Raw genomic sequence first — 14,619 nt, forward strand, 5'->3', positions numbered from 1 at the left:
GCTTTGTTATTTATAGATCAGATGTTTGTCTCAAGCTCACATTGTGCTTGCTGTCTCCATCCAACTGTGTTGGCTCAAAGTAACTCTCCAAGACAAGCTCCTGAGATCCAGCTTTGTGCTGGATCCAACCTTCCCTTCCCTAGTGCAGAATTCCTCATATCCTGGGGATCCTGATCCTGTTTCTGCTCCTCTCAGCTCCACGGACAGGTAGCTCTGTGCAGGCTTGGCTTTATCCTTGGTGCCTCTGGGCTGCACAGCTGAGGGGTTTTCTCACGGGTTTTTTATCCATCTCGTGGCTCACCCTAAACTGGTATCACTATGCGTTTGCTTAATTTGGTTAATTTTTCCTTTGCTGCCTGAGCTTCTCTTTGAGGAGTTCTCTTGGTGTGCTTTTATAGTCCCAGATGTTGCCTCGGTGTGATTTTTAGGGTCTGCTTGCTGCTTTCCCTGCCGCTCCCATCTGCCCAGCCGGCACACACGTCCCCACAGCCGTGTCCCCTCAGCAGGCAGCTGCCACGAGGCACAAAGCTCTGCTGTGTGCACATCACCGGCAGCTCTGCGTGAGCCAGGAGAGGGAGGAGGTGCCCTGTGCAGCCCCCCTGTGCAGGAGGAGTGGCTGTCACTGAGCTTTGGGGTGCCTTGATGTGCCCCGTGTGTGCAGACAGGCTCTGCTGGGGCTGATGGCAGCGCTGGGTGTTGTGTCCTTGCACAGCCACCCCTACAGGAGGAGCTTTGTGCTGTGCTGGGCACTCACAATCCATCACCGCAGTGAGGTGGGCCTGGTGCTGTGATTTCCTCTCTAAAGCAGCCAGAAACCAGCAGAGCTGTTGTTTGATCCTGTTCCATTAGCTCCTTCAACAGCATTTCCAGCCGGGGGTGTGGGATTCACCTTCTCTGAACAGAGAGACAATTCTCTCTCTCAGGTTTTTTTTTTCCTGGAGAAGCAGAGAATAGAATGATCAGAACAATTCTTATCTCATTTGCTGCTCCTGTGCTTGTGCACAAGCAGAATGCATTATGGAAGATTGTTTACCTGGAGGGATTTGGTAATTGGATTCTGGTGTGAGTGATTTGTTTTCTTGACCAATCTCTGCAAGTTGTGTCCTGATGGTCAGGCTGGAGACAGTCACGAGACTTTGTTCAGCTGAGTTCTTGTTCAGTTTCAGTGTAGATGTAGTGTAATATAGTATAGAATAACACAGTATAATAAAGTAATTAATTAGCCTTCTGATATCATGGAGTCCTGCTCATCATCCTTCCCACAGTCAGGCAAAATTACCCTGATACAGGAGCTCCATTCCCAGCTCTGTGTCTGGGAATCCACTCAGAGTGACAGCCTGCACAGGGAATGGGGTAAAACAGTGATGAGAGAAGGTTGGAGAGGGTGAGAGCAGCAGCAAGTCCAGAGCAAGTCCAGGTGCTTGTTGCTGCGTGCACCTCTGCTCCACGCTGAGTAATTCCTGATTCCAGCCCCATCCCCAGGCACTCAGGGGAGCACAAGAGGGAGCTGGGCAACTCTTCCACCCCACTGCTCGGGGGAAGGAAGAGGTGAGCTGAGGACAAAGCCAGGAACTGAGGCAAGGCAGAGTTTTCCCTGCAGCAGATTGTTCTGAAGCCGATGCATCCGTTCCTGAGGTGCCTTTGGGATGGCACAGGTGGTGTGGGAAAGTGCTGGGCATCTCCCACCTGCAGTGGAAGGAATTCTGGCCTCAGTAACTCCCTGTAGCTCTTCAAGGGCTTTCTCAAATGCCTGGTTTAGGATGAGATGAAAGCTGAGGGTGTGGAAGTGCTCTGACTGCTCCAAATGGCCTTTTGATTGCCCAGCCATGCTTCCTCAGCCTAGAGGAGGAAAAAACTTCCAGGCTAGCAGAGAGGAGATGAAGCATTGTCCTCTCCCATGGCCTCCTTGCACTGCTGGACCTTGCCATGGCTGCTTTGTCTGCACACAGGGAGTGTGGAATAACAGGGCATCCGAATTCCTCAGGTTATTCATGTTGGGACTGTGTGACACATGCAAGAAATGAAGTAATGCAGAGGGTTTTTTCATTCTAATCTGTGTCCATAATGTGGGATGGCTGTGTTCCCCTGCCCACGAGCAGGGACTATTGGGTCCTCTCCATCCAGTCTTTTTACTCCTTGAAATTGCTGAATTATCTTCAACAAACTGGTACTGGAAAGATAAAGTCACTAAATCCCACACATGCTCATCGTGGTGGATTTTAATTAACCTTTTCCCTGCAGCCCTGCTCTGTAATCCAGGCTAATTGCTGCAGGGATTAGAGCCTGGCACTGCTGCTCAGCCAGACAGAGCAAACCTCCAGTGTTCTCCTGCCTGTGCTTCCAGCTGGGCTCCATCGCCTCCTCCTCAGCCCTGCAAGGAGATAAACTGCCTCCCTACCAAATATTTAATGCTTTGCAGAGCTGCTGTTGCCACTTTCTTCTCCCTGATGTGTAGCTCTTGTTGGAGATAAATCAGTATTCCTTCTGGAAGGATCCGTGTGTGTTCAGGGAGTACAGCCAGCCTAAGCCATCTCCTCACTCTGTGCCCCCTTTTTTTTTTGGTTTTGTGTTCACCTTCCCTATTTTTGATTGCTGTATTCCCTGTGTTAGTTCATGTGGGTGTCTAACCAAACCTTTTTTTTGGGTTTGTGTTCATCCTCCTTATGTTTGACTGCTGTATTTGCTGTGTTAGTCCATGTAGGTGTCTAACCAAACCTTTTTTTTGGGTTTGTGTTCATCCTCCTTATGTTTGACTGCTGTATTTGCTGTGTTAGTCCATGTAGGTGTCTAACCAAACCTTTTTTTTGGGTTTGTGTTCATCCTCCATATGTTTGATTGCTGTATTCGCTGTGTTAGTCCATGTAGGTGTCAAACCTTTTTTATGGGTTTATGTTCACCTTCCTAGTTTTTCATTGCTGTATTCCCTTAGTCCTTGATGTAGGTGTCTAACCAAACCTTTTTTATGGGGCTGTGTTCACCTTCCCTGCTTCTCATTGCCTTATTCGCTGTGTTAGCCCATGTAGGTGTCTAACCAAACCTTTTTTATGGGGCTGTGTTCACCTTCCCTGCTTCTCATTGCCTTATTCGCTGTGTTAGCCCATGTAGGTGTCTAACCAAACCTTTTTTATGGGTTTATGTTCCCCTTCCTAGTTTTTCATTGCTGTATTCCCTGTCTTAGTCCATGATGTAGGTGTCTAACCAAACCTTTTTTATGGGTCTGTGTTCACCTTCCCTGCTTCTCATTGCCATATTCGCTGTGTTAGTCCATGTAGGTGTCAAACCTTTTTTATGGGTTTATGTTCACCTTCCCTGTGTCTGATAGCTGTGTTCCCTGTGTTAGTCCCTGTAGGTGTCTGAGGTTTCAGGAGTTGTTTCTGCTCAGGGAGGAGGCTGGGATGAGCCTTCCTTGCAGAACTCCAGTTTCTTTACACAGCAGGGACCAATATTTCTGCTATCTCATTGATCCAAGCCCCATCCCCAGCCCTTGCTGCCTTGGGCTCCTCCTCAGTTGGCTTTGCCTGGTACCCACTGCCCCGTGCATGCAGAGCAGGGCTTGGCAAACCCTGTCCTGGCACGGCTCTGGCTTGCTCAGAGTCAGCTGAAGAGAAGCCTGTGTGCTTCTCATTTGCTCTCCTTTGGTATTGTTAATTCCAACCAGATTTTGTCAGCTCTCCAGTAGGAAAAGAACCCCGGCGTGCCACGAAGCGCTGCTCGCGGTGTCACGTAGGGCTGGGGGTGCTGCTGCCAGCACCTGCACCAGGGCCAACCTGGCCTTCCCAGAGCTGCTCCTGCTGCTTCCCAGTCTGTTGTATTTGCAGGGAGGAATGATGAATCTGAATCCATGTTCTCAGAAGGCTAATTTATTAATTTATTACACTATATTGTATTAAAGAATACTGTACTATACTAAAGAATACAGAAAGGATACTTACTAAATGCTAAAAATATAATAATGAAACTCGTGACTCTCTCCAGAGTCCTGACACAGCTTGGCCCTGACTGGCCAAAGAGTGAAAACAACTCACAGCAGAATGCAGTGAAACAATCACCTGTGGGTGAACAATCTCCAAACACATTCCACATGAGAACAACACAGGAGAAGCAAATGAGACAAGAATTATTTTCCTTTTCTCTGAGGCTTCTCAGTTTCCCAGGAAAAAAATCCTGGGCAAAGGGATTTTTTTCAGAGAATGAATGCCACACCAGTTCATATTCCCATCTGACTCACTGGCTCAAGCCTCGGGCACTCCTGGAGGTGCTGCTGCTGCTGCCAGGACTGGCTGGTGGATCTGCCCCCTCTCTGCCCCTGGGGACAGTGTTGTTTTGGTCACACCATGGTGCAGGGTGTCCCAAAATCTCCGTGGTGCTGCAGAGGAGATCAGGGAGGCTCCAAGAGGGACTCTGGGTGGCAGGGAAGGTGATGGGTGATTTTATGGCTGCTCTCCCAGGAGGGGGTTGGGATGGGGACAGCCCTCTGCAATCACAGAGATTTAGAGGGTGAAAAGTACAAAGGGGGAAGAGGAGCCACGGAGAGAGATGTAAAATTACTGAGTATGAGTAATGGGGTGAAAGTAAGAAGTTTACTCAACACATCACTAAGTTTCTTGGACAGTGAATTCTCAACAGTTTCAGATTAGAGTTGAAGGGAAGCAGTGGAATAGTCATTTAAATGCAGACCAAAAAACTTTATTATGCTGCATAAAACCTTCCCAAACCCCAGTTTTCCTGTTCCTGAGCTGAGGAGAGCCAGTTCTGTGTATTAATAGCTAATCCTGCCCACAGAGATGAGTAGGGAGTGCCTCAGGGGCTCTAGGGCTCTGCAGTATCCCAAGTGTGTGCAGAGCAAAATGATTTAATCAGAATTAGGTTGCTTTGACCAGCTCTCAGACTCATGCCATCACATTTTTCCCCTTGAAAAGCCACTTTGGCTTTGGCTCACTCTTCACAGAGCCTCACTCAAAGCTTATGTTTCACCTCAAAAATCTATTCATTTTCCTTTCTTTCAGTATTAAGTGTCGTGGAAAAAAAAAACCAGGAAGAACATACTAAAACCTCCTAAAAGTCTCAGTCCACTGAATAAAGCAAAAGGCTGGCACTACAGAAATGAGCATTTTGCTGGGTTGAGGGAGCCCACAGCTGCAGTGGGAGCTCTGCAGGAGGAGCCCAGCATGGCCAGTGCAGCAGGACACCCCAAGAAAAGGTTGGAGGTTCTCTGGGAATCACTGGGACAGAGGAGGGGTTTTTATGACCTCTGAGCTTTAGCTTTTAATGTTTTAAGCCTTGCTAAGAAAAGTGCTCTGAGAAAAGATTTTGTATTTGCAGGTAATTTATATTTTGTATGTATTTTGTATTACCACTGCAGAGCTCAGACTCAAACAGGCGTCACCTTTCCCACTCTTCCCCTTCCACCCCTGACCCAGACCTTCCCTTGCTGCTGGCTGATTTTCTTGGCAATTAGTCTGACGAATATAAAAATTGGCTCAGCCAAGGCTGTGCTGCTCCTTTTTTTTTTTTTTTTTTTTTTTTTTTTTTGGGTGCCCTTTTCCTGCCCAGTGGGAGCTGTGGGAGAAGCAGAGCTGGGCTGGGGCACTGGGCACGTTCCTGCACCTCTGGCGTGTGAGGACATGGCCGGGGACCCACCCTGCCATGATTCACTCAGGAAATGTTTCTTTATCTTTCAGTAACAGCCGTGGATGGGAACTGAGCTGGCTCAGGGCTGGCCTTGCTGGGAGGGGTTTGGGGGAGCTGGAGGTGAAGAAGTTGCTAAGAGAAACCCAAATGGAGAGACCCAAGGTGCTGAAGTTTGTCTCTCCGTGGGGAAGGGAATGGCTGGTTGGGTGCTTTGCTGCTCCTGCAGTGGGGTTTGGTTCCCCACTCTGATCCTTCCCAGTCTGAGAGGTTGTGTAGGTGCACAGCTGTGCACGCCCACAAATGGCAGGAATTAAGGAACTGTGCAGCTCTGTCCTCATCATCTCCATGTTTCTGATCATGGCACAGGGAGAAATCTGCCTCAGAAACTTCCTTTGATAAGCAAGTATAAGTGTAAAATATGACTTAATTCATTGTTCTGGAGTCAGTGGGAAAGGTGACCATTGGCAGCTGATCAGAGGAGGATGGTTTGTGCTGGCTAACAAAGCAGACTGGGTTTTTGTGGTTGTTGTTCACTGATTGCAGGTTTGTCCCTGGAATTTCACAAACAGCTTGACTGACTGAACATAACAAAATGGCCAATCTTGTTCCATTTGCTTTCATTCCTCAGATCCAGAGTCGGGCAGCAGAGGATAAATGTTCCTGAGCTCAGACCCCCTCCCGTGCACTTGCCTGAATTTTTACCCACTTTCCCCTTGTTGTTTTTGCAGATGTTGACGAATGCCAGGTGCACAACGGGGGCTGCCAGCACCGCTGTGTGAACACCCTGGGCTCCTTCTACTGCGAGTGCCAGCCCGGCTTCCGCCTGCACACGGACGGCAGGACCTGCCTCGGTAAGGCCCTTGGCAATCTCTCCTTGCAGCCCTTTTCCTACCGGTAAATCCATGGCAGTGAACAGAAAAGCTTGATTTCCTCACTCCCTCCCGTTCTCTGTGCCCTGAATGTGAGATAATGCTGATGGGTTTGGGTTCCTCTGCGTCTCTGTGTCTTCCCTCACAGTTTCTGTCCCTGGGTTCAGAATATTTGCTGTTCTTCCATGTGGTAACATAAAACTGGGGCTGCTTTGCTGTCCTTGAGTTTATTCTGATTCAGGAGAATCCCTGGGTTCGGAACATTTGCTGTTCTTCCATGTGGTCACATAAAACTGGGGCTGTTTTGCTGTCCCTGAGTTTACTCTGGTTCAGGAGAAGTAACTCTCAAGTGCTCTGGTGCTTCTGCTTTTGATTCAGGATATATCAGACATGGCATTCTCAGAACAGATAGATAAATAACAATAATGAGGAATTTCAAGTCAGGCTTCATTTTGACCTCAGTATTTCCTCAAAATTTCAGTATTTTCTCACTGGGCAGCAGGTGTGACAGACAAGTGACAGTAAATGTAGCTGTGTGTGGAACTGTGGCCATAATAATCCAAAACCTTCTTCTCTGGGATGCTGGTCATGCACTCTCTTGGATGGTGCTTGTCCAAACATCACCATCCAGGCACCAGGTTTGCCCTGCAGCTGATTTTGGGCCAATTTCTTGAAATGCTGTTGTCTGCCTGCCCCAGACTGGAGGCTCAGAGTGGAATTTGGAATCTGCCTCCAGCATCTGTGGCTGTTTTAATTAAACCACTGCTTCATTTGACACATTTTCCACTATTATTTTCATATCCCTCAAAAGTGGAAAAAATTCCCGGGCCATGGTGTTTGCAATTTTCTCAGAACACAGTCACGCTCCAGAGTCTGCCTGTGTGTTCCAGTTGGGAATGGTGATGTGAGCAGGAAAAATCCACCCAGGGAAGCTGTACCCACCATGCCCAGCTCTGCACTGACACACATCTGGCCACAGCTGCCTCCAGTACATAGTGACACCCAACCAAGTGAGATTTAAGGTGCAGGATCCCCATATTTCACTGGAAAAAATCCAGAAGGAAAAAGATGGCAAAGAAGGGACAAAGCCAAGCCTGGCAGCCAGCACTGAACTCCAACACTCGTGTTGGGGTGACAAGCTGCTGCTGCTCACATGTAAGTGTGCTGTGGTCTGTCATCTCCTAATTGTCTCTGGGATATGTTGCTCCCTTTCTTGTGGTGAGCAGCGATCCCATGCAGCCGCATTTCTCCTCACGGAGAAAAGCAAGGCACAATTCTTCCCAGGAGTATTTCTGGGTTTCACATTCTCTGAACCTCAGAGAAAGGAAAAACAATTCTTATCTCACTTGCTGTGCCCGTGTTTGTGCCAAAGTAGAGTGTAATATGGAGATTTGTTTACCCAAAGTGATGTTTTTTTGTTTCCTTGGCATATCGGGGCCAAGTGTTGGACTGTTGGCTGACAGTCACAAAAAGAGTACAGTTATGTACAGAGCTGGGTGCTTAACAGATTCAGTTTAGATGTAATGCAACATACATCTAAATATAATATAATAAATATGATATAATATAAAAATACAATATTATAAATATAATATATATAATATAATATAATATAATATAATATAATATAATATAATATAATATATATAATATAATATATGTGATACTATATGATATAATAATATAAATTAATATAATAATATAATAATATAGTTATAATATATAATAGATAATTATAATATATACTAGATAATATATTCAATATATAATATATACAATATAGTATAATATGATAACGTTATAATAATATATAATACAATATATTAATATATAATTATAACCATTTAATAGAATGATATAATATTATTATAATAGAATAATATGAATATTATTCTATTATATCATACGAATATCATATAATATAGAATAATATAGTATAATAAAGTAATTAATTAGCCTTCTGATATCCATAGAGTCCTCATCTTTCCTCTCCTTTGGGGGCAAAAAAATCAACAATAACCCCGCAGCTGCCTTGCGGAACGAAACGTGGGACAGGAGTGCTCAGCAGCCCCAGAAGGTGGAACAGTTCTCAGGGAAAGCATTAAATGCATCTCTAGATGGAGGAATCTCTTCTTTAAGAAGAATTTTCATCATTTTCTTTCGCTCTCCAGGCTTCCCTGCTGGTGTAGCTGAGCATTCCCACAGGATCCAGCCCCGCTCCTGCTGCCCGTGCCCAGCGCTGCAAACCTGCTTTGCATTAAACTTGTGAGCCAATATTAGCCATGAAGTGCAGTGCTGGAATTCATCTGCCAAAAGTGAGAGGTCTCTGTTCAGGAAATCTGATCATGAGTGAGTGGGGCAGTTCCTGGAGCTCTGGGGAGTGGAGCCTGCAGGATCTGCAGTGAGTTTGTGGTGCTGGTACCCCTGGGATCCAGAGCACCCAGGAAACCAAAGCAGACCAGGCAGGGCAAATAATAACCTCTCACTGCATAATGATCTCATAATGTTTCTAAAATGAATCTAAAATGGGGCTTTCTCATTTCAGGGCTGGTGGCTTTTTCTCTTTACACATTTGTGCCTGTCCATGTGTATATGTCACACCTTCACGGAGCTCTGTACTGACCCAGTTGTGAGGAGGGTGGAACATCTTTTCCTTAGAAAAGCTTGGAACAGAGCAAGGCACAGAGGTGCCTCCTCGCTGGTGTTTGTGGCTGTGCTGTTGTACCCACAGATACCAGGTTGCCTTGTGGTCAGTTCTGAGGGATTTGGGGTTAACTGCTCAAAGCTGTTTTTCTCCTCAAGCTGGGATGTCCTCTCATTTTCTGTAGAGATTCTGTGCTGCTAAAACACAAAATATTGTCACTAGATATAGAGAATAGGCCAGGAATTAAGGGAACTGGAGACAGTGAGCATCCATCCATCCATCCATCCATTATCCATCCATTATCCATCCATCCATCCATCCATCCATCCATCCATCCATCCATCCATCCATCCATCCATCCATCCTTGTCCTTCTGCTGAGGGAAGCTCGCAGCTCCACGCTGGGACAAGCCCAATTTTGGGTGGTAGGAAGCTCCTGACTGCCCCAGTGAGAGTGTTCTGGGTACAGAAAGAGGCCTTTGCAGTCAAATTTCTCGTTAAGGGCTGTCAAATCACAGATTTCCTTCTTTAAATGCTTTCTGGTCCCCACGAAACCCACAAAGGCTCCGATGATGGATCAGCAGCACCGAGCTGGAGCTCCACGATTCCCCCACAATGAGGCAGTGTGGCCAAGGGTTAGCTGTTACCTGGGGCTGTGACTCAGGAGGGCACAAAAATGGCTTAAAACCCCTTTCCTGTGCCCAGCTCTCAGCTGGTGCTCTGCAGCTCCCTTGTGCAGGATCCTTTTGTTGTGTCTTTGTTCCGATGGCTGCTGAGAGAGGGAGAAAAGGAGCAGCCGCTTCCACTGCGAGTGAAACAGAACAAAGAGAGGCCTTGGGCGTCCTGAAATTACCTCTTTCTTTATCAGAACCACATGGGCAGGAGGCAGGAAGCTGACATCTCCAGGTCCTTCTCCACTGTTTCAGCAGAGGGATGCAGGCCAGGCTGAGGCTGAGGGGTTTAATGGGAGCCAATTGCTTTTGTTGGCCTGAGGAGCAGGGAGATGGTCTGGATTAACACACAACATGTTTCTGGAAGTTGTCTGAGGTCTGGAGAAATCAGCTAGGGATTACATGATGGAGCCCTGTTTGTATTAGGAGAACTTCAAATGGAGAAATCTCAGTGATAGGGGTGATATAATGAACAGAAGGACCATGCCAGGAGGTTTGTGTGGGCTTGAACTGTGTGTGCAGGGACCACATGTGCTTGGTGGCGCTTTCCACTTTGCAGACAACTTGCACATTTTAGGGAATTTGATCTTTTCTTTGCCCAGTCACACATTTTTCAGCCTTTTCTTAGAATTGCTGGGGGTTTGTGTGATGCTGCAGGAGGAATATCCTGCTCAGTTCTAGTCACAGCTGCTCACAGTCACTCTTAGGGTATCAGCTCGCTGCTTCTGATGGCAAATCACTTGTGTCTGAAGGAAAGGTGAGAGGGAGGGAAGAGGAGAAGTGAGAAGAGAGATGAAAAGTCAGAAGGGCAGCTGGAGGGTGCAGAGATCAGGTATTAAATCAATTGCTGTGTTAGGCTGCTGCTGCACAAATCCACTTCCCGGGTGTAATCAGCAGCAAAAATCTCCTTTCCATCCCTCTTTATCCATTTCCCAGGCCTGAGAGGGTCAGAATCTGGGAGCAGCATCTTCCAGCAGCACTGCACTCCCCTCAGACAGCGGGGCTGGAAGGAACCTCCCTCTCTCAGACACTGAAATATCATCTGTGGAAAATCTGTCTGAGCTGTAATTACAAAAATCTGTGTGATGTACGGGATGACACTGGGCTTGGCAGCCTTGTCACAGAAATGTTAAGCTCGGCAGAGCATCTGGGAATGGAAATATTTTTAGAGTGGTTCTGTAAACAGAATAAAAACCCCGAGCAGTAATTAAAACAAGGCCAGCAGCGAGGTCTGCTGGCTGTGACTGCGAGGAGCCAGCTGAGGAGACCCAGCCTCACACGGGCTCTCTCTCCTGAAATCTTGCACCTAGGAACCCAGACTTTGGATTTTTTTTAGGAGTGTGCAAGGAGGCTGTTATTTCAACTTCAAATTAATCTGAATAACTGCATCCTGGGAGGTTATTTTAGACACAAGATGCATTGGCTTGTTCCATGTTGGCCCAGTGCTTTTCCCAGATGAAGGAATGTTTTGGCAGGCATCAGCATTGTTTGACTTGTTTTCTTTTTTTACTTTAACAAAAAGGCTCTCCAACAAGCACATTATTTATGGCTATTTTTGAATATATGTTATTAAACACTTAAATTTATTAGAATATTTTTAAATGACCACCCATCTCTGCTAGAGCTTGAGTAGTGTAACTCTGACCCAAAGCTTTTCAGGAACGTTAAGTATTTCTGTTGTTTCCTTCCAAATGGATTAAAGGAAATAATGCCAGCACAACTAACATAAACCCCAAGTTCTTGCTCCAGCCTTATGATTTGTATGGCAAAATCTTGACCCTGTCAAGCTGCTTTTATTCCCCCAAATGTTGTTTAGCTAATTAGAAGCATAAAATGAAAAGTTGAGTTATTTTAACATTTGGAATGAGAGTGATCCTCAGCTCTGAGTCAAAGCTCCAGGGGAAGGGTGTGCAGAAAAAAAACAATATATACATTTTTTTGCCTTTATTTTTGTCCTGAGCCAAATATTTGTTTTCACTAATGCATAAGAGCAAGGATCCAGCTTGCCTTGGGATTCAGAGGTGTGTTGCAAGCAGAGACTTCTGCTGGCAGCTGCTTTCCAGGCTCTCCTGCTTCCAGAGCTCTGGAGGTTGTGGAGAGCACTGTGATCACCTGAAGGATCAGTCTGGGGAGAGATGGTTTTCATTAGAGATATTTTTAGCTTTCCTGTAAGATTCCTCTGAGCCAGCACATGAGTTTATTCTGGAGTTTGAAAAATAGGTCAGAAATGTGTGAGACCAGAGCTGATGGTTCTGCTCAGCTTAAGGCAGCCAGGGCTGGGTTTCCATCCTGGGCCAGGGCCAGCTCCAGCCTTGTTCCACCAGCCCAGTCACCAGTGGGTTGTGACACTTTGGTGGCTCCTGAGAGACAGAACGGGGTTTAAAGACCAATTTCCCAATTCTCATAAGAGACAGCTCTCTTTGGAGGAGCTCAGTGCATAAGGAGTTGGGTGGGTTAACTCAGGAGACATCCAGTGCTCCAGGAGGGGACTTGTATGGATTTGGAGGCATGTCATCATCCCACAATGACTTCTGTACCAGAATCCATGAATCCAGCTCAGAAAGTCCTTCCCTGTTTAGTTTCCCAGCTCAAATTCCTCCTGGATCTGAGGTTGATGGTCCTGGAGAGCAGCAATAAAAATGAAACTTCTGACATTGCCCTGGCTGCTCACAAGGTGCTCCCATCCCAGTTAAACATCCCTCTCCTCTGCTGATCCTGCAGAGACATCCCAGTTACAGGAACAGGAGGAGGAGGGGGCTGATTAATGATGTTCCCAGCTGATTAATGGTAGCAGGCTTGTGAGGAGTCCACGTGCTGGGTCACTGGGTCTGTTTTGTGCCGTAGCCCAGGCAAAACCTTCTGTTTCCTGACTGCTTGGAATCTGCTTGTGCAAGGCCACACAGAAGAGCTGTGGCACGGCCAGGAGCTCCAGTTTTTGTCCTGAGCCAAACATTTGCTTTCAGTCATGTACAAGAGCAAGGACCCAGCTTGCCTTGGGATTCAGAGGTGTGTTGCAAGTAGAGACTTCTGCTGGCAGCTGCTTTCCAGGCCCCAATGCTTCCAGAGCTCTGGAGGTTATGGAGGGCACTGTGATCACCTGAAGGATCAGTCTGGGGAGAGATGGTCATGGGATCTGTTTTGTGCTGTAGCTCAGGCAAAACCTTCTTCAGTTTCCTGACTGCTTGGAATCTGCTTGTGCAAGGCCACACAGAAGAGCTGTGGCACGGCCAGGAACTCGAGTTTTTGTCCTCAGCCAAAGATTTGCTTTCACTCATGTACAAGAGCAAGGTCCCAGCTTGCCTTGGGATTCAGAGGCGTGTTGCTTCTGCTAGCAGCTGCTTTCCAGACCCCAATGCTTCCAGAGCTCTGAGGTTGTGGAGGGCACTGTGACCACCTGAAGGATCAGTCTGGGGAGAGATGGTCATGGGTATGTTTTATGCTGTAGCTCACGCAAAACCTTGTGCTTCCTGACTGCTTGGAATCTGCTTGTGCAAGGCCACACAGAAGAGCTGTGGCACGGCCAGGAACTCCAGTTTGGAAGCTCAATTCCCAGTCCTGCCTGCGCTGAGGATGAAATCAGAGCTGCTATGTCTCTGTGTGCTCTGTCTGGGTGACACCGCTGCTCACAGCAGCAGGGACGCCACGTGCCTCAGGTTCCACACAGAAATCTGCTCAGAGCCCTGAGCTGGGGGTTGTTACACCTGGCCCAGCTATGGACACACAGGATACATCTTAAAACATTTTCCCCTGAGTGTTCCCACAACCTGCTGGGCCTCGGTGACTTTTGCACATCCCAGAGCCAGAAACTCAGGTTTTTTTTACAGGAAAACCTGCATGTGCCTGAGCACAACTCTCTGAGCAGTAATGGCTTGAGGCAGCTGTTCCTCTGCACCTGCAGGGACTGTCCTGGCACTAAAGGATGGGAATTTCAGGAGCAGCACAGAGCCTGGCTGCTGACACGGCGCCCTTTGAGAGGGCAGATGCCTGGCAGGAAACCTGCTTCCCTCCCATGTAGTGCTGGACAGGACCTGACCCAGCTCCCTGTGTCCTGCAATCACCTTCAGGGAGACCCCTGGGGCCTCTTATGGTGGGAAAGAGCCATTTTAAGGGGAGATTTAGGCTGGTTAGGGAGAAGTTCTTCCCCAAAAGGGGGATCAGGCATTGGAATGGGAGGTGGTGGGGTCACCAGCTTTTATTCTGCCCAACACTGCTGAGCTGATCTTGCCTTGAAAGAGCAGAGTGCCCACCTGGCATGGAGCTGGGTGGCCTCTCCTGCACTGCCCACAGGCTTTTGCAGCTGCATCTCCCACTTAACACCCTCCTGGCTCATCAAGTTGGTGGTGAACTTGTCACTGAATGTCCTCCAGTCTTAAATTCACATCAGCTTTAAGGGTGGGCAGTCTGCCCTGGCCCTCTGTGAGAGGTGGCCTTCCCTCATGCAGGTGCCAAAGCTGTGTCCCTGTGTCCCCAGGTGCCACCCAAATGTCACTGTCATATTTTCTGAAAAATCCTTTGCCAGGATTTTTTCTCCTGAGAAGCTGAGAAGCCTCAGAAGAAAAGAAAAATAATAATTATCTGCTGGTGTGGAATGCAACAGGTGCACCTTTGATTGGTCCATGTGAGTTGTTTTCACTTGATGCCCAATCATGGTCCAGCTGTGTCAAGGTTCTGAGAGTCACGGGTCTTTATTATTCATTCCTTTCTAGCTTTCTGCCTGTATCATTTCTCTGTTCTTTTTAGTATAGCTTTAGTGTAGCATATATAATATAATATAATATAATTAATATAATATAATATAATATAAT

General features: G+C 47.1%; 1 protein-coding gene across 1 annotated transcript in view; it reads left to right on the plus strand.

Moving 5' to 3' along the window:
• Positions 1-14,619, plus strand: part of MEGF6 (multiple EGF like domains 6) — a 94,921-nt gene that overhangs the window by 52,128 nt on the left and 28,174 nt on the right. The window contains exon 4 of the mRNA XM_041419841.1: positions 6,360-6,482. Within this exon, the coding sequence (XP_041275775.1) occupies positions 6,360-6,482 (123 nt within the window). The remainder of the gene's footprint in view (positions 1-6,359; positions 6,483-14,619) is intronic.

Source organism: Onychostruthus taczanowskii, unplaced genomic scaffold, assembly GCF_017590055.1.
Source record: "Onychostruthus taczanowskii isolate IOZ18803 unplaced genomic scaffold, ASM1759005v1 scaffold61, whole genome shotgun sequence".
NCBI lineage: Eukaryota > Metazoa > Chordata > Aves > Passeriformes > Passeridae > Onychostruthus > Onychostruthus taczanowskii.